A 20506-nucleotide genomic window follows, 5' to 3' on the forward strand; every position below is an offset into this window, starting at 1 on the left:
AAAAAATACAGTTCAACTGATTGGACAGCTGATTTAAATGAAAACCACTACCACTACCTTGTAAGCCAGCAATAGCCCCCAAAACAACTATCAGCATTTTGAGAAGAATAGTACTATCTAGAGACTCTTTTTTTTTTTTTTTCTATCTAGAGACTCTTGAGTAAGCATGAAATGAGTGGATATAAACTACTTTAAAAATATCCTGCAAAAATTGTCTTGCACTTATAAATGGTAAGAACTGAAACACTGATGGAGTACAGGGACCAAATATGCAACAAGGCCAGCAAATCAAAAAAACTTCAAACTGCACATGCCTAATTCAACCAAATATGGCTAACCCACCAAAGGGGATCTGAAATAATCCATCTTTGTTAATAGTGAAATCAACTATTTCTATATGCCACAAAAGGGAAGACTTTCATAATCATAATGTTAAACAAAAGAAGCCAGACCTTAAAAAATACATGAGATTTCATTTATGAAAGTTCAAAAGCAAGCAAAACTGATCTATGGTAACAGTGACTTAATATCAGAAAAGAATATGATGGGTAAGGGCAATTCTTGAGTTATTTCTTGTTCTGGGTGCCAATATACAGGTTTTCCTTTTGTGAAAATTCTCCAGGTTGTACATGCAGTTTGTACACTTCTCTATTATAATTCAATAAAAAGTTGCTTAAGAAAAAAAATGTTATCTAACATTAAGTATAAAATAATTCATAATACAGTTAACCCTTGAAGAATAAAAGGTTTGAACTGCGCAGGTCCACATGTATCTATGTAATTTTTTTCAATAGAGAACTGCAGATATAATTTCTCTAACTCATGACTTTCTTTTCTAATTGTTATCTGAGTATAGGTGGCAATGTTACATTAGTTTCAGGAATCCAACATAGTGACTCAACAAGTTTATACTATGTTCAACAAAAGTGTAGTTCCTCATGATTTTCTTAATATTTTCTTTCCTCCAATTTATGTAACGGTAAGAATACAGTATATAATATGTATAATGTATAAAATATGTGCTATTTATGTTAATGGTAAAGCCAATCAAGAGTAGGATATTAGTTAAGTTTTTTGGGATATATATGGATTTTCAACTGTGCCCCCAATCCCTGCATTGTTCAGTGGTTAACTGTACTTGCTCATTTATGTTAATTTGGAAACTTTTATTTTTATTTTTTTTAATGATTTTATTTATTCATAAGAGAAACAGAGAGAGAGGCAGAAACAGGCAGAGGGAGTAGAAACAGGCTCCATGCAGGGAGCTCGATATGGGACTCGATCCCAGGACCCCGGGATCATGATCTGAGCCGAAGACAGACACCAAACCACTGAGCCACCCAGGTGTCCCAATTTGGAAACTTTAAAAAAATAATAGTAATATAGGACCTGTGGTGTTAAAAATATATATATATCAGAAAAAAAAAAAACAGCTGGAGAACTGTTTCCAATTAAAAACCTATCACAAAAAAAATAAAAAAATAAAAAATAAAATAAAAACCTACCACAAAATAACCCTATCGCAACCAAATGCTATTTCCTGACAACAGGAGTGGTGAGGGGAGTGCTTTTACATTAATGGAGTAATCAAAGAAACTGGACTACAGATTAGCTAATAGTATGAATTTGCTAGCAAATGTGGATGCATGGGAGACTTTATCTTCAGGAAATGTACACTCAGGTATTACAGAGTAAAGGGACATGACATATGTGACATTCTCAAATGCTTCAAAAAAATTATACGTACATGTATACATCATGTGTGTTTAGATAATAGAAATGTTAGTACAGTTGATTCTGGATAAAGAGTATATGGGAATTCTTTCAACTATTCAACTTTTCTATAAGTTTGAAATTTTTTAGAAATAAAGATTAATATAAAAAAATGAAGCCTGAGGGTTTACAGGGGAGCCTGAGTGGCTCAGTCGGTTAGGCGTCTGCCTTTTGGCTCAGGTCATGATCTTAAGGTCCTGGGATTGAGCCCTGTGTCAGGCTCCCTGCTCATTGGGGAGTCTGCTTCTCCTGCTGCCCGTCCTCCAGCTCGTGCTCTCTCTCTCTCAAATAAATAAATATTAAAAAAAAAAATGAAGCCTAAGGGTTTACAGTTTACCCAGTTTTTAAAATAGTGAACAATTAAAATGGAATCTTAACATCAACAAAGACTCGGTTGTCTTTTTGTGTACACTCAGCCTTATCAATAGAAACTTAACTGCTTTCTCATTTCACTAAGTCATAGTTCTTTTGACAATCTGTCATTTGATTTTGGGACATAAACTATTTTGTTGAGCTTAGAAAATAACCAATTACATACCTGTCACGTGTATAACCCAACTTAGGTTCAGTATAATTAATAATATCTTCTGCTGCCCAGGATGGTGACTGGTTTCCACAAAGAATCATTTGGACTTCTTCATGGCTGAAGGAACTTAATTTCTCCATTGGAAAAACTTTGTTAAATCCATCTACATTATAAACAGCAAAAAACCAAAAACAATAAAACACACAACTCAATTTCTAAGTTATAATTTCAAAATACCAAATTTCAAATCAAAATACCTAATATCAACTAAAGGGACAGAATATGAATCAAATATTAATAAATGTTTGAAAAAAAAAAACAAATTAAAATAGCTTGAAATCAAAGCTTTTTAGTACAGAAATTTCATTTAATACGCAAATGTGAACAGAAATATTCAGTCACTATGGTCAGTAGTCAAATTCTAGTAATTTCTTAACTAGCTCTTTGTGTCTTAACAAGCTAGCTAAAGCTGTAGTCCCATGTTCAAAACTAGTATGTGATGGGGATCCCTGGGTGGCTGTGGTTGAGCGTCTGCCTTCAGCCAAGGGCCTGATCCTGGAGACCCGAGATCAATTCCCACATCGGGCTCCCCTGCATGGAGCCTGCTTCTCCCTCTGCCTGTGTCTCTACCTCTCTCTCTCTCTCTCTCTCTCTCTCTGTGTCTCTCACAAATAAATAAAAATAAAATCTTTAAAAACAACAACAAAAAACTAGTATGTGATGAACAGTCTCTCGTATTTTGCTTCAATTTTACCTGGAGAACTTAGGTTCCAACATGGTTTAATTCATCCTGATCATGAAAGTGTAAAGTATGCAACCTTATATCCATGTACAAATGAATGAAATGTAGGCCAAAAATGAATCCTCCATTACTCAGGAGCAACAAGCTGAGGGTATGCCACAGCTTGAGAATGTCCCAACCTGTTCCGGGTACTCTGCAGGACCTAACTATTTGTAAGACAGAAAACCAGAGGGCCAATCTAGAGATTACCTGCAATTCTTGACAAAAGAAGTGCCTTAATTTCAACTGTCTCAAAGTAAAAGAATGATTAATAAGGTAAAGAGCCCTAAAATTTACCTCTAAAGGCTTCCATCTGTTTCTGAATACCCGTATGCATACAAAAGTCAAACATCAAATCCACATACTCTTCTGCATTATCCATTGTTATCATCTACAAAGGAAAATTAGCCAACATTATTGTTAATATCTAGGAATATTTCAGCAGCACCTACTACAACTGGCCTCAGTAAGAGGATGTTCTGAGCTTACAACTATATCAAAAGCAAAATTTTTATTACCTCATCTTCCCCACTTGGCTTGAGATCCACAGCTGTAAAACCATATATTCTTGAGGAAGGGCAAAACTGGAAATTTAAACTAGGAAGACAAAAAGGATTGGATGAACATTCAGCTATCATTGATGTTTAATTTTTTAAAACACCGCTGCCAAAACTATGAATCTCCTGCCTCCTCCACAGCCCACCCCTGCACCCTTCCAACAAAAACAGTACACCAGCTCAGATGTTAAGTATGAGGCCTTTTGAATGCAAAAACTCTGCACAAAAACTATTAGGCCAACTGTTACCAAACCTGTCTTTGCAAAGATTGCACGAAACCACCACCTTTCCATATTGTGCTTCCCCCTTAGGGCACACAATTAATAAAGTAAGGGTTTTTGCAAAAAATTACAGCAGCAACATCTTTACTTTTTTTTTTTTTCCAAGAAGAATCTATTGCTTTGCTAAAGTTATTCATCCTCTCTCCCTACCCTCAAATCAAGCCTTCAATATATAATAACTTATCAAACAAAACTTCTCAACACTAACAAGAAAGAAAGAAGAAAACAAGACTCAGTCAACCCAAAATCACAGTAAAACATACCAAGAGTATAATCATTACATGTATACAAATTAACAGAATTTTATTACAAGATGTGTAGCATTTGGTTGGCTAAGCCATTGGACATAAGGCCTACATATAAAGCACACTATTTTAAGTTTTGCCAAGTATACTACATGTATTAACTAGCCATGATTTCTCAAAAATATTTTTGGGTTTGGACTTTCATAAGATATATACATTAATCATATTCAATAAATCAGATAATCTTCCAGAGATCTAATGATTAAAGCATTATGTTCCGGTATTCTGAGTGTGGTCTTTATAATATGAACTATTCAAAGATTCAAATCGGTACTATTTCCCCCAGCATATTATTGTTCTTAACAGACTATTTAACTTATACATTGCATATTAGTGGGTACAAAGAAACAAAAGCTTTAAAATTTATTCATCCATTAGGTTGATGAACATATATATATATATATATAAAACTTACCCTAAATCCTCTATGCTAAGTGGAGGCCCAGAACCTGATGGATTCTTTAGCACTAGTTCTTGTAATTTCGTGTTCTTCTCATCTTCAGAAAGACCTTTGTTGCTTAAAATCTGACGCCTCTTGACTGCAAGGTCTTTAATTTCTTTTAAAAATCTGGCTCTGTGTGGGTTTACTAGTTCAAAGTCTTCCCAAGTTAAAATTCCATTAAACCAAGCTGGGGGTTTGGGTTTGGGGGGATCTAGAATAAACTCTGATTTTGAATCCTCTTCAAAGCTTCCTACTGAGAGTGAATCATGACCTTCTTCTGTAGAAGCTTCAGACTGACTTTCAGTACAATGTAAGTCTCTATCACCTCGTGACTCATAAATTAATTTACTCATGTTGCTTTTAATATCACCCATGCACATAAGTTTAAAGAAAGGTTTAGAAATAGGTAAGTCCACAAGTCTATTGTCTTGAATGCATTTGGCCAAGAAAATTCCAAGGAAATGAAAGAGTTTCGTGATCCTTTCAAGCTCATCACTGTCTTGCGGAAATGGTGCTGTGAACAGTCCACACGATCTCTGCACATAGTATCCAGGAGGTTTCAATCCACCTCCAAGATCAACCTAATTTTTAGAGGGAGAAATATAAATAAAATTAGATAAAAGATGCATAAATATTAAACATCTTCATCAACTTAGTTATCTTAAAGTATTTATATATACTCCCTTTTATTAAATAGTTTTTGGTGACTGAATTTTATCCTTTAAAACCCTTTTAGGAGCATCAAGAATCATCAATAATAATAAGAGAGCCAGAGGAACTCCTAGGTGGCTCAGTCAGTTAAATGTCTGTCCTGGGAGGGAGCCCCATGTCCAGCTCCCCACTCAGTGGGGAGTCTGCTTGCTCCCTCTCCCTCTGCCTTTCCCTTTGTGCTCTCTCTCAGATAAATGAAATCTTTAAAAAATAAACTCAGAAAACTTGGCTTAAATTCTGAAAGCATAACCTATTCTTACTACTAAAAGCAGAATTACAAATAATCACAAATTGGGAAATAAATCTTACATGACGAGATTCATCATCTGGAAAGTTATCATCACAAAGCCAAGCTCCCAAATCAGTTCTCTGGAATTCTGCTGCCACCAGAGCATAAAACTCTAATGTAGGGCCCAAACCAGTTCCTTCCTCTCCTAAAAATTCAACCTAAAATATAAACAAATTGTGGGGAAAATTGAGCTTAAAAAATTTTTCTCAAATGATCTCATTTTTGCCAAGTAATACATCTTTTTCTTACAACAGCAGAATATTATAAACAACACATTTGTAAACACACAAGTTTTATTCTAGTTTTTCTAAAGAGTGTATTTGTTGTATACCATTACATATTTAAACACTGTGGTAAGCATTGTTAATACATTAATTTATTTCTCACACCCCATCCTACAAAAATAGATTTTCCTCTCTTTACACCAAAGGAAACCAAATTTTATTTTATTTTATTTTATTTTTTTTAGGAAACCAAATTTTAGATAAAAAGGTTACATCATTTGCTTGAGGAAAAGACGGCATACAGATTTTTATGTATGTCTATATAACACGTTTAAAACCCAAACTCTTCCACTTATTCCTGACTTTAGGTAGTCACTTTAAAGCTTTTTATCAAAAAAAATTAAAGAAATAAAATTAAAAAAATAAAGCTTTTTATCCATACTCTACATATTCCACAAATGACTTGAGGCAGCTTACAAAAACCTAATGCATGGTAAAAAAATAAATAAATAAATAAATAATTGAGGTTTATCTAGTTAGAGGAATATATGGGTAAGAAGAATAAGATGAAGGCAGAGATTATTATTATTATTATTATTATTATTATTTTATTGGTAAAGAGAGTTTAAAGTGAAAACCCTAAGAGTCTTATATATTTTCTAGAGATACACCATATTTGTCATGATCAGTCTCTGATCAAAAAGATAAACTAAGCAGCTGGTTCACATTTATGACAGGAGACAGATGTGTTCCATTGTGCCTATAAGGAATAATGGATATATAGGATATAATGGACAATGCCTACAATAACATCTCTACAGTAAGTATATTAAATTTTATACTGTCATTTGCTGTTAATAGCTCTCAATACAGGCCAAAGATATAATGCCAAGTACAGTTTAACAATATAACAAAACAGTGTGCTCCAAAATTGCAGATATCTAATAGCATAGCTTAATATAAAGGTAGAATTTAGAGTATCAAAAAGAGGGATGCCTGGGTGGCTCAGCAGTTGAGCATCTGCCTTTGGCTCGGGGCCAAATCCCAGGGTCTGGGAATGAGTCCCACATTGGGCTCCCTGAGAGGAACCTGCTTTTCCCTCTGCCTATGTTCTCTGCCTCTCTCTCTCATGAATAAATAAAATCTTTAAAAAAAAATAAATAGAGTATCAAAAAGAATCCTTAGTGAGTGCTATTATTTGTTTCTAGCTTTAAGAAGGGAATATGTCCTTCAAAAAGGCCAAGCACTTTCTCACCTCAAGGACAGAGATATTCTTTGCTGCCCACCAAACCACAAGATCCTGACCTCTCTGAAGAAGTAAGCTGACATCCTCTTAGATGTTCTATCGGGGGAAAGGCCTTGCATAGAGGGTAGAGAAATCCTTCTCCGTTTTTCATTTCTATCTAATGCAGGTTGAATGTTGTTGAACATGCAGGTTTGCTGGTTTTCTGTCATTTGTACACACTAAAAGAAATTATATGCGAGGTACCTCAAGAACTGATTTCCGGTCTGCATGAATTTGCATGACGTTTTCAGCCCATTCCATCAGTGATTCACCACGTGGAACTTTTACTCTTTCATGCTTGAGACGACCCACTCGAAACTCTCCAGGATCATCTCGCCTTACACTACTGGTGGTTCTTGTTCTTTCCACAGTGGCTTCACGTCGGTTTTGTAACCACACTATTGCTCTAAAACAGAAAAATATTTATGTAGTTGTAACATTCAGTAATAGTTTGAATGTGCTACTAACCCAGGAACATAATTCAAAGATTTCACTATTCTTTTAAGTAGTATTAAGTGATAAAATTAGTTGTAAAACAAACAAACAAACAAGTGATAAAATTAGTAAATTCTTTTATTGCATAAATTATTGCTTCCTCTCTTAAAACATATAAATCCCTTTATTAATTTCCTTTTTTTTTTCCTTTATTATTTTCCTAAACAAATTAAGAAAATACTTAGGTCTAAATTTTCCTTACTTTAGTAATTAACAGATCAAAATAAAGGTCCATGGTCCCAATCCTACATAACATAAAAATATATACAAATATAAAAATATATACAAACTTCGGATGAAAGGAAGAGCATCAGGAATACAATCAGTAGTATTATAATAACACTGTATAGTTGACATATGGTTGCTACAATTGTGAGCATAGCATAATGTACAGAGTTGCTGAATCACTGTTGTACACCTGCCATTAATGTAACATGGTATGTCAACTATACTTCAATTAAAAAATAGACAAATTTATGATACATAAAAAATATAAATGAATATTTCTTAACTATCAGAGAAACTAAAAAATGGTTAAGCTATCTTTGTTACTATGATACAAACTGAAAGCCATCATTATAATGCAATTGATTTTAAAATATTTTCTTTTGGGGCAGGTGGTTGGCTCAGTTGGTAGAGCATGAGACTCTTGGTCTCACAGTTTGAGCCATGTTGTATGGAGAGACTATTTAAAAATAAAATCTTAAAAAAAAAAAAAATAAAAAAAATAAAAATAAAAATAAAAATAAAATCTTTACGGGTGTCTGGGTGGCTCAGTTGGTTAAGTCCAACTCTTGATTTTGGCTCAGGTCTTGATCTTAGGGTTGTGGGATCGAGCCCACTTGGGGCTCTGTGCTGAGCACCGAGTTTACTTATCTCTCTCTGTTCCTCTCCCTGCTTGCTTGTTCTCCCTCTCTCTCTCTCTCTCCCCTCAACTCTAAAATAAATACAATCTTTTAAAAAATAAAATATTAAAAAAATATTTTCTTTTGGATAATGCAGAGCTAACCAAATCCATCAAGGGTGGGAGAAAGAATCCTGAACTATGAATAAGATGATGAAAAAAAAAAAAAAGATGATGAAAGATTTGCTCTCACATGTGTTGTAATTTTTTGGTAATCTCAGGTCAATCAGCTATGTACTCTGAGAATTTCCTTATCTATAACAGAAACCATAACCAATGCCATTTATGACAACAGGCCTATAGTTCCACATGTACAAATGATTTGTAAATAGCATAACTTAAAAGTGAAGCCAACAGCTCCATTTTATTTATTTTTTTTTATTTTTATTTTTTTAATTTTTATTTATTTATGATAGTCAGAGAGAGAGAGAGAGAGAGGCAGAGACATAGGCAGAGGGAGAAGCAGGCTCCATGCACCGGGAGCCTGATGTGGGATTCGATTCCGGGTCTCCAGGATCGCGCCCTGGGCCACAGGCAGGCGCTAAACCGCTGCGCCACCCAGGGATCCCCAACAGATCCATTTTAAATTATAATCTTTTTACATCAATTTTGAAAGTACTGTGGCTATTCCACCATTCAAAAAATATTTACTGAATACCTACAATGTGCAATGCTTTAGGAACTACAGCTAGATCAGTGAACAAAACTGCCAGAAATTCCTGCCCTCATGAAACTTTCATCTACTGGAAGGAGACAGAAAAAATAAGTAAAATACGTAGTATGTCAGAAGACAATAAAAAAAAAATGATGGCCAGAAGGAAGGAAACTTTCAATGTTATCAAATATATTTACAAGCAGTTAATCTGACATTCCCAGGAATATCAGCAACTAATACTTTATGTAAGCTGCTTAAGAAACTATACAGAAGGGGCACCAGAATGGCTCAGTCACTCAAGCGTCTGACTCTTGATTTCAGCTAAGATCATGATCGCAGGGTTGTGAGGTCGGGCTCTGCGCTAGGCATGGAGCCTGCTCAAGATTCTGTCTCCTCCCTCTGCCCCTTCCCCTTCAACCTTTGAAAAAGAAAAAAAGAAATTGTACAATAAATGCTGATAAAAAATATAATACAGTTGACCCTTAGACAGAACATAGAGACTCCTAAATCTGGGAAACGAACTAGGGGTGGTGGAAGGGGAGGAGGGCGGGGGGTAGGGGTGAATGGGTGACAGGCACTGATGGGGGCACTTGAAGGGATGAGCACTGGATGTTATTCTGTATGTTGGCAAAGTGAACACCAATAAAAAATAAATTCATTATTAAAAAAAATACAGTTGACCCTTGAATAACAAGCATGACCTACATGGATCTATGTATATGTGGGATTTTTTACTTTTTATATTTTATTTTATTTTTGAGGATTTTCAAAATAAATGTAGTACTATAAATTTTTCTTCTTCCTTCCTTGTGATTTTCTTAACATTTTCTTTCTTGGGATGCCTGGGTGGCTCGGCGGTTGAGCATCTGCTTTTGGCTCAGAGCAAGATCCTGGAGTTCTGGGATAGAATTCCGCATTGGCTCTCTGCATGGAGATTGCTTCTCTCTCTGCCTGTGTCTTTGCCTCTCTCTCTGTATCTCTCATGAATAAATAAAATCTTTTTTTTAATTTTCTTTTCTCTAGCTTATTTCATTCTAAGAATACAGTATATAATACACATAACATACAAAATACATGTTAACTGACTGTTTATGCTATCAGTAAGACTTCCAGTCAGCAGGAGGCTATTAGTAAAGTTTTTGGGAACCAAAAGCTATACACTTTTTAAGTATGATTTTCAAGGCATCTGGGTGGCTCAGTCGGTTAAGCATCTGCCTTCAGCTCAGGTCATAATCTCAGGATCCTGAGATTAAGCCTTGCGTTGAGCTCCTTGCTTAGTGGGGAGCCTGCCTCTCCCTCTCCCTCTGCCTGCTGTTCCCCCTCCTGCTTGTGTTCCCTCTCTCAAATAAAATCTTTAAATATAATTTTCAACTTTGCAGGGAGGAGGGTTGGTGTCCCTAACCCCAACACCACTGTTTAAGGGTCAACTGTAGAAGAGCATATATCCAACTGGAAACAACAAAAAAATGTTTAAACACTGACAACTCTTCATAAGAAAACAGGATAATATATTCCTTCTATCAGTCTTGACAGAAGTATATTTGTACATTTTGAGCTTATATAACATTAAAAAATATAAAAAGGCAAACTTCCTACCTTGATGCACCAAATGCTGTACACGTGAAATACAGCTGTCTAGTTTCAAATGGTATTAGAAAAGGACACTTGCTGGTTAACTGTTCACACCAGTCTGGTAGAGCTCCACTTGCCAAGGCCAATGGTTCCTACAAATTAACAAATAACAATGTCTTCAGGCAGTTATTTAAAAAGGAGTCAGTTCTCAAAAGTAATTAAAGAAATTAATGCAGTGGGCCACATGGCCTACATCACTGAATCAGAGATTAACAGTAGAAATGGTGGGAAAGAGAAAAGGAAGAAGAGAAAATACTTTGAAAGTCCAAAAGTTACAGACTAAAGAGTTTGACTATGTGATTTTATTACCTCAATCTGCTGCAAAATTTTTGTTGTGATTTTTTTGCTAGTGAATTCATCTGGTGGAAAAGTAAACTGAGGCTGCTCATCACCTTCTGTAAAATTAATAAAATTAATAAAAATATAAACTAATTTCCTTTTTAAAATGCTACAGAAATGAAACAAAGATTCTTACAGACCTTCTTGGGATATTCTTGAATAAGGATCACTTGCAACTATATAGAGAATACGCAGAAGCTGAAGGACATCTTCTACTCCACAAGAATTCTGTCCATTGCCAGCTTTGGCCTGAGGCTGTTCTTTTGCCAAATTAAGAATATCACTACTTTGAAGAGTAGAAATGGCCCCCTGGTTTAATCCAGACTTTGTTCCATGCTCACAAAAATCCTATGGAAACAATTAGTAAAACTAGCCATTAATCACATTTTTGAGAAAAGCAATGTATCATCCTGTAAGTATTTGAAAATGCCTAAATTTTTCAAAGAACTGCCTTTAAAATAAAAACAGTATTACTCAAGTTGAAAATCAATGTGTTCTAAACCAATAGAATTCCCAAATATAACTATAACTATAGTTATAAACTATAACCCACCATAAGCCACAGTTAAAACAATGTACTTAGATCCAATACCACAAATCATATTTGAAATTTTAGTACTTGGCATATTAACAATGTTAATTTAACTTCATTTTTTAAACATGTCCCAATGAACCTCTTTTTTCTTATGACTCTTTAAAAGCTGCAAACAAAGCACAAAGCCATTCCCAATTGTGTTTTGATGCCAATATATACCTTATATGCAGCTATGAGCTGAGAACAATTTCTGTTTTTCCTAATACTTTTATTAGTGCCAGTTAATTTCCAGTGGCGCAGGAAAGCGGCGTCTGCATTCTTCTGCAGGTAGGTTATCAAGTCATTCTTTGGTAATTCATCAGTGCCAAGGTACTGTTCCACATGCTCTATAGACCAACAACCCTACAATAGGAAAAACCAAATGTTGGCCTTTCCTGATTAAAAGTCTATGCTGTTTCACATGCATTATATAAGGGAGCTTTAAAATCATGCACTTAACCTCATCTAAAGAGTTCCATGTTAGTGTTTTTTTTTCCCCTCAAACGTTCAATTAAAAGTATTAGTTTTTATCTTTTCCCTTTTTTTCAAGAAGATCCATTTAAATATAACTTACCATTTTTCCATTTTCCTTCTCTTTGTCAGAATCCTTCATTTCTCTGTACATGATTCTAAATATGAAGATATTATTCTCATTAATTCATAAATCAAATGATTTGTGGTTATTTCCAATAAGGCTTTAAGTTTTTAAAAAATATGATGATGTCATTCATTAGCCACATGCTTAAACATTAAACCCAGGGACAATATTTTTTTTTTAAAAATCAGTTTGTTAAACACAAGGGAAAGTAGCAGAAATCATATTCCTAAAAAAGTTATTATTTATAAATTTAGGGTAATTGCAAAGAATGTACACATCAAACCTAGAACTTTTAAAGATATGAAGCAATACACTATATCATGTGTTACAACTTTCATTTATTCTTATAAAAATAAAAAGAGATGAGAAAATGGTTTGCTAATGTGTCTAGATAGAAAAAAAGGATACGAATACAAGGACCAGGAGCCCTTATGTTCACATTAGGCAGTGGAGATCAAATTTGAAACTCCAATAACTGAACAAGGTGGGGAGAATACCATGATAAGCCTTCTGTTCTATCTCAAAAGGATGTAGATCACTTTATTAGACATTATATAAATTTATCAATGATGTTAAGAGAACATCAGAAAAAAGTAAAATTTACAGAAGGATAATTAAAATTTTATTTATATTAAATTATATTAAATTAAATAATTATTATAAGTAATAGTAAACACCCAGATGATACTGAAAACACTTTACATATATTAATTCATTGATTCCTCACAACCACTCTCATTTTACAGATTAACAGAATGAGGCACCAAAATGTTAAATGTGCCCAAGGTGATTATTAATTATTTGCCTAATGAATGAATGAACAAAGAGGGGTAGGCTTAACTCGCAAGTCCCAAAACAAATAAATATTTGAAAATATTTAGTACTTCATATACAATCCCAAAGAGTTCAACAATTATTACATAAGATACTAGTCTAGTTTATTTCTAAAGTTACTTCCAGTTGAAACCGTAAACCAATCTACATCATGAGTCAGAAATGCTCTTATCCAGTGTTGTAAATCAAGAGAATAAGAACCAAATATTTTGCTTCTACAGTAAAAAATACAGAAATACAATGCTTCTTGGCCCATGTATCATGAAAATATCTACTTAAAACATTAAATTAAAATCTCTTACGTGTATGTTGGCTCCCAAATACGCCTAAGTTTATCTGATTTCACATTGCCATTACAGGACAATTGAAGCAATTTTTGTACATAGTAAAAAATGGTTGATCTGAAATTAGTGAGTGGTAATTCAACTTCACGAGTTGTTCCAAGACCTGTTACTTTCAAAGTGAGGGCTAATCGAGGTGATGGAGTGCATTCCACTTCTTCTAAGAGCTCTGAATGAGGCGTTCCTAAAAATATGGAAGACATCAAAAACAATCACACTTTAACAAGCACTCCATAAAAAAACACTGCACTGGGAGACAAAGCTACATGCAATCTAAATTCTTGTTATATTCTGTTAATTCTTCTGTATATTTTTCTGTTAAATTCTTCTGTTACAGTATTATATTATTCTGTTATATATATTAACTAAAGACGTCAGCTCCTTACAAGACTCCTGGCCTCAACTATTTGTTTAAAAATGGAAAGAATACATCTAGGCTACTTAAAGACCTAGCACTAAAGCAGAATTTATGAATTTGATAAGGATCTCTCATTTTAAGAAAACATGTGCTAACAGTATGAATATTTCAGAAACATTTTAGACTTATGAAAACACTAAAAGTATTCATAATTCTACATTCAGAGAAAACCACAGACTCTGGTCAATGAATTATCAATCTTTTGCTCACCCTGAATAAGTGGATTGTGAGGTAAACATACAAACACACACACAAACAATTAGGTATATAGTGTTTTTGGTGGTGTACCCTTTTTTTTTCATTAGCTCAGGAATTTTTTCCTCATATCACGATATAATCTTCTAAAGTATTACTTTATTCACTGCATGACATTCCATTAAATGTTAACCGAATTATATCCCTATGATACAAAATGAAGGTCATTTCCACTTTTCTGATGATATAAATAATACTTCTGTAGTCATCAATGTATATAAATCTGGGTGCAGAGACAATATTTCTTTAGTATAGATTTCTAGTAGTAATAAATACATTGCCAAAGAGCACTATAGAAAACTTTTACCTATTTATATTCCCTACCATAGATTTTTATTTTTAAAGGATCTTGAAAGACCTTGATTCAGCCTATATGCAACCTCACCACAGAACATCATACTATGAAGCACACCTACTTCCTTATTTAACAGACAGCATTCTATCAAGTAAAAAACACATTCCACACTAATCAACATTTAAGTCTTCCTTAAAGATAATATACCAATTACTATAGCTGACAATTATTGAGGCATATATTAGGTACCATGCTAAGGACTTTATATTTTTTTTACCTCATTTAAAACTTTTAACTACTTCATTGAACAGAAACGATTATTTTCTCCATGTAAGAGATGAGAAAATTCAGGTTTACATAAATTAAATGATTTGCTCAGTGTATTAGCATCCTATTGCTGTTCTAACAAATTATCATAAACTGGTTGGTTTAAAACAACCAGTTCCAGAAGTGAGAAACCTTAAATAGGATGGCAGGGCTTTGCTCTTTCTGGATGCTCCAAGAAAGAATTTACTTGCCTTTTCTAGCATCTAGAGGCTGCCCATATTCCACAGTTCATGGCCCCTCATCACTGTGATCTCTACTTCCTGTTGTCAAATCTCCTTCTCAGTCTCAGATCCTCTTGTAGTCCTCTTAAACTTTTTTTTTTTTTAAGATTTATTTACTTATTTTAGGAGAGAGAGACCCTGAGTGCAGAGAGGGAAGGGCCAAGGGAAAGGGAGACAGAGTCTCAAACAGACTCCACCCTGAGCAGAGTCTGACTCAGGGCTCTCATTGTTATGACCCCAAGATCGTGACCTGAGCTGAAACAGAGTCTGATGCTCAACCAACTGCGCCACTCAGGCGCCCCCCTCTGGTATTCCTTTTATGGAACACTAGTGATTACACTGGGCGTACCAGGCTGATCCAGGATAATTCTCCCATCTCAAAATCCTTGATTTAATCTCATCTGCAAAATCTCTTTTGTCATGTTAAGGTAACCTATTCCCAGACTGTGGAGGTTAGGACCTACACACCTTTGGGAGATCATTAGTGTGCTACTACAACCAAAAAAGAGTTGTAAGAAAAAGAGTTACCAGGCTAATTGGAGACCATAAATCAAACTACTATACAACTTTCCACTGTCAAAGTAGAATAGGAACAATCCATAGCAATTCTGATCCAGTAGAATACAGAATACAAATTATCTATCTTTAAATGAGCCTTCCTTTAAAATAAAACAAATACAAAACACAGTGTTTTTAAAGCACTGTAATTTGCTTCTTTAAAAACAGTCTGCATTTTTTTAAGGACTTGTGGCTGGTATTTAGGTTTTTCTCCTGAAAACGTTTATTATAACCTGCATATATAAGTAGCCACTTCCTTTCCTAATTACATACAACTATCTGATTTGCTATCTGTTCAAATTATTATTAAAGATTTTATTTATTTCTTCATGAAAGACACATAGAGAGAGGCAGAGACACAGGCAGAGGGAGAAGCAGGCTCCCCACAGGCAGCCCTATGCAGGACTCTATCCCCAGACCAGGGATCACACCCTGAGCCAAAGGCAGATACCTGCTCAACCACTGAGCCACCCAGGCATCCCAGTATCTTTTCAAATTAAATCACAAAACTAAAATACACAGTACCTGGGGGTGGAATCTCTAGATCAGTCGTCTGCTGGACATTAGTACGACCAGGTCTAGGATCAAAAGCAGGAACCAAAGCAGAAAACTGCCGCTTGAGCACATAATCATCATCCCATGTTCTCCGACGTCCTCCTTTTGTTTCATACTCCTCTTCTTCCTGTTACAATTCCACATACAAATAAAGATAAAACTTTTCATTATTGCAAAAGTGATGTGCTATCTTTAAAATAAGGTATGTTAAATACTTCTCTATATAGCTATTACACTTCCTTATTTAGCCATATTTCTTATGCACAAAATGAGCCAACATAAACGTGTATGGATGGGCACATACATTTCTTAATGATTTAAGCTTACTACCTTAGTGGTGGCTACACTAATCCACACACAATAAAACGACAAAGAACCATATACATACACTGTCCCAATGTTAATTTCCTGATTTTGACTGTTGTTAGGTAAGGCATAACCATTGGAAGAAATTGGGCAAAGGGCACAAGACTGCTCTACTATCTTGACAACTTCCTGTGAACCTATGAACTTATAATTATTTTTAAATAAGTTGCTTTTCTAAAAGCATAAATTTTATTACATACTGAATTACATACAAAATATAATGTTTAGAAGTTGTTTTAAGTAACTATGGGGCAAAATAAATCCTCTTGTTTGACAAAGTGTTGGTAACTATTACAGTCAGATGATGGACTCCGGGGATTCACTGCATTATTCTATTTCCGGCAGGTTTGAAAATTTCCATAATGAAAGTTTTTAAAAGTGATATTTTCTTCTCTCCTTCACTTTTGCTATCAATAAAAAAAAGAGATCAACGAACTTTATTAAATGTCTGATGTAATAAATAACAATTATGTATGTACTTGTATGCACACACATAACCCTCATATTTTGAACACTTAATTAAAATTAACCTGTGTAATAAATCAAATGGACATATGATAGCTGTATAGCCAGAATGTTTGGGTTTTAGTCCTAGATCCAAAACTTCTGTGTGACCTTTAGCAAGGTCACTTCATCTGAAAATTAGGGCTAATAACTCTTAAAAGGTTGTTGAAAAGGATTGAATTAGCTAATACATGTAAAGTATTAAAAATAATGGCTAGGATTTAATTAATGGTTAATTAACTGAATTAATGATCAATAAATGTTAAGCTAGTAGACTAGTATCTCCACTACTATTACTGAAAACTGTAAATCTTGGTTAACAGTAATTAATCATTTTAATAAATGTTCACTGTTATCCAAGGGCCAAGATAATGGGCTTTCAAGTAAGAAACAGCTTTATGCCTTATGCCAGAGCAATTATGGACTCTTTCTTGAATACAGAACCCAAGCAGTAAGAGTAATTTCTTTTTGTTAACTCAATCTGGTAGTTTCCCATCCCAACCTTAACCCCTATATATTTTTCTAGGCATTTTGGTTGATGCTTTACTGTGAGAGGAAGAAAAACACACTGTAGGGAAGATAAACATTAAGATATTACCTGTTCCCCAATAGGTCGGCTCCCTGCTCCAGCAGGAACTTGTGGTAGCTGCGAGGTGACAGCGTGGTGTGTTACGTCAGAGCGAGAGCCAGCTCGACGCTGCAGGGATGGACGTCTCAGAATCTGAAATAAGAAAACGTGAAGAGACATATCTAATTATTTGACATATATCTCAAATATATATATATATACACATATATATACACACATATACATATCTCCCCATTTTGCTCAAACCTGAAACTATCAAACCCTATTATCAAAACTATCATTAAAATACTTCATGTTAAAAAAAAATACTTCATGTTCATTAGCCACCTTCAGAAACCTTATAAACTGAATGCTTTATATATTCACCATGCATCATTTACTGACCTTCACAAGACATATGCTATGGTAAATCTGTTTTGTTTTTTTTTTGTTTTGTTTTTTTTTTGTGTGTGGTAAATCTGTTTTAAAGTTAAGATATACTTAGGAGTATACCTTAGGAGTCCTTCACCCTATTAAAAACCAACTTAGGACATTTTTAAAAATCTAGTAACATTTTATAAAGAGAAATAAAAAATATACAAGTTACAATAAAGGGTATTCTCAGGCGAAAGTTCAGTCTGAAGACAATCAGAATAGTTAAACATTAAGAGTTCTGGATCATACCTTCTAAGCTTGGGTACCCATTTTTGTACTTAATCGATTGATTAATTTGGACACATTATTTTTTCTATGCCTCTACCTCATAGCTGTAAAGACAGATGAAATAATATAGAAATACTGCCTGCATAACAGCATGTACAAAAACAGTTTAATTATTGTGTAAGAACCATGAAATTATATTCTTTAGGATCAGTGAGTTCTTTACACTTTTAAACCTCTCAAAACATCAGCATGTGATATTTTAGTATTTTCCAAATAGAACCAATTTATTTTTTTCTTTAATTTATTTCTCTTAAAGGAGAATCACAAATGTTCAGATTAAAAATACTTTTCTTAAAAAAAAAAAAAAAATACTTTTCTTAATTGACCACGTTTTCCTAACTGTGCTGTATTTCCCCATTTCAAAGTTTAACCAGGACTTTGCTTTTCCTCTCTTCATTTCAATTTTTAACATCTTATGTTAGTTAAGAGAATGGGAGACACTCTCTCTACCATAACCTCCTCGTATTCTTGGTCCTCTTGATTGTCATCTTCATTCTCATCATCTTCCTCATCTGGCTCAGGCAAGTCTTCATCATCATCTAGCTCAGCTAATAGAGTACTGGCACGGCAGCTATCCAGGAAATCTAGGAAATAAAACCAACAATCTTACTCTCAACACAATAAAGCATTACAAGGTAACCACATACTGCTTTTACAAAACAAAGGTAAAATTCAAGACTACACAGAGTGATGCCACCCTTCTTCCACCACCACAAACACAAAATGAGTAATGTTGGTCACAAGCATGGTAGAAAACAACACAAGATAAAGGATGACCATAAACTAAATCCAAGTCTACAAAAGCATAATATAAACCATCAACAATAAGGGCTAGGTATAAAAATAACAATCCTATTATCACTGTCTGCATAAACCATAGGAAGCATAACATGGTGTGAAAAGAACACTTAGGAGTCATTCATTTTGTCAGCAAATATCTACTGAGTACCTATGTGCCAAGAACTGTGTTAGGCACCAGGTATATACAGTCGTAAACAAAACAGACATGGTCTGAGCCCCCATGGAGCTTACAGGGGAGAGAGGCATTTAAAAAGTAAACAAAAGAGGGGTGCCTGGGTGGCTCAATTAAGCATCAGACTCTTAATTTTGGCTCAGGTCATGATTTCAGTAGGTCCCATGTTGGGCTCCATGTGGGGCATGAAGATTCTTTCTCACTCTTTCCCTCCGCCCCCCCCCCAAAAAAAAGCAAAACCAAAAACAACTAACAAAAGAATATATAAACTATAAAAGATCGCATAAAGGCAAAGACAGAATGAATAAAGTCAATCAGAGAGACTAGGTTTAGCTATGTGACCTGGCAGGTTAATGGTAACAACTACTTAAGGACACTGCCTGTTTACTATGGAGTAATGTATGTACCATCTGTCATGTTATCCATATTCCCTCTTTCCCCAAAGAAATGTGTGTCAGATAAACACAATCCCACATAATGAAGATGCTGACAAGCTATTCTGCACAAGAACAGAAAACGAAAAGTAATAATGGGACTAAAACAGGAGAAGGTTTTACTGGATAGGAAAGAAAAAAACCTTCTGTGGATAAAAAGACATACTCTATATTCCAAAAGAACATTCAGAAGACAATTTATAATTACTTGGTAGAATCTTTTATCTGCAAATCTCTGAACCAAATACAGTAATAATTACACAGGACTAAAATTCAATACCTTTTATGGACAGCTAGTAGAATAAAGAGGCCTGATACTATATTCAATTAGTTTCTAAGGTATGTATTTTTTTTTTTTAAGACTTTAATATTCTGGAATCAGAGTGTGTCTTATACGCAATGGCAAGTCATGGCTAAATTGGCAACATTTTTTCCTTAGTGACATAAAATAATTATAATTAATGACATCTTAAATTTGATAAAATATGTTACCTCTAACTCATGCAAGATGCCATCCTGCAATTTAGGAGTGGTGGCTCAAGAACATGATGTCGTAGTGTACACACACACACACAAAATCAATTCCGCTTTTGGCTTACTTTCAAAGGAAATTTTGACTTTTTTTTTTTATTTTGACTTTAGATAATGAAATTTCATCTCTCATATGTTGTAATTCACTGAAGTCAAAGGCTTTTTTTTTACTTATCATCTTCTCTTTATTGAGTGTAAGAACATTTAAATAGCTCCTTATTTCATAAATTTG

At 34.4% G+C, this 20506-nt stretch overlaps 2 protein-coding genes across 10 annotated transcripts in view; one reads left to right on the top strand and one right to left on the bottom strand.

Annotated features, from left to right (window-relative positions):
- Nucleotides 1-20506, top strand: part of AP4S1 (adaptor related protein complex 4 subunit sigma 1) — an 83423-nt gene that overhangs the window by 58555 nt on the left and 4362 nt on the right. The window lies entirely within an intron of this gene.
- The window catches only part of HECTD1 (HECT domain E3 ubiquitin protein ligase 1), a 93732-nt gene that overhangs the window by 2312 nt on the left and 70914 nt on the right, over nt 1-20506 (bottom strand). For 3 of the 9 annotated variants that reach the window (XM_072838133.1, XM_072838129.1, XM_072838126.1), the window contains 15 exons: nt 18787-18920; nt 17644-17766; nt 16146-16302; nt 13508-13730; nt 12348-12402; nt 11954-12136; nt 11340-11547; nt 11170-11255; nt 10825-10952; nt 7379-7580; nt 5686-5823; nt 4639-5246; nt 3599-3677; nt 3378-3471; nt 2312-2462 (listed from right to left, as the gene is read on the bottom strand). In XM_072838133.1, the coding sequence (XP_072694234.1) occupies nt 2312-2462; nt 3378-3471; nt 3599-3677; nt 4639-5246; nt 5686-5823; nt 7379-7580; nt 10825-10952; nt 11170-11255; nt 11340-11547; nt 11954-12136; nt 12348-12402; nt 13508-13730; nt 16146-16302; nt 17644-17766; nt 18787-18920 (2569 nt within the window). The remainder of the gene's footprint in view (nt 1-2311; nt 2463-3377; nt 3472-3598; nt 3678-4638; nt 5247-5685; nt 5824-7378; nt 7581-10824; nt 10953-11169; nt 11256-11339; nt 11548-11953; nt 12137-12347; nt 12403-13507; nt 13731-16145; nt 16303-17643; nt 17767-18786; nt 18921-20506) is intronic. The other 6 variants (XM_072838135.1, XM_072838132.1, XM_072838131.1 and 3 more) reach the window with 3 other exon arrangements.

Source organism: Canis lupus, chromosome 9 (assembly GCF_048164855.1).
Source record: "Canis lupus baileyi chromosome 9, mCanLup2.hap1, whole genome shotgun sequence".
Lineage (NCBI taxonomy): Eukaryota > Metazoa > Chordata > Mammalia > Carnivora > Canidae > Canis > Canis lupus.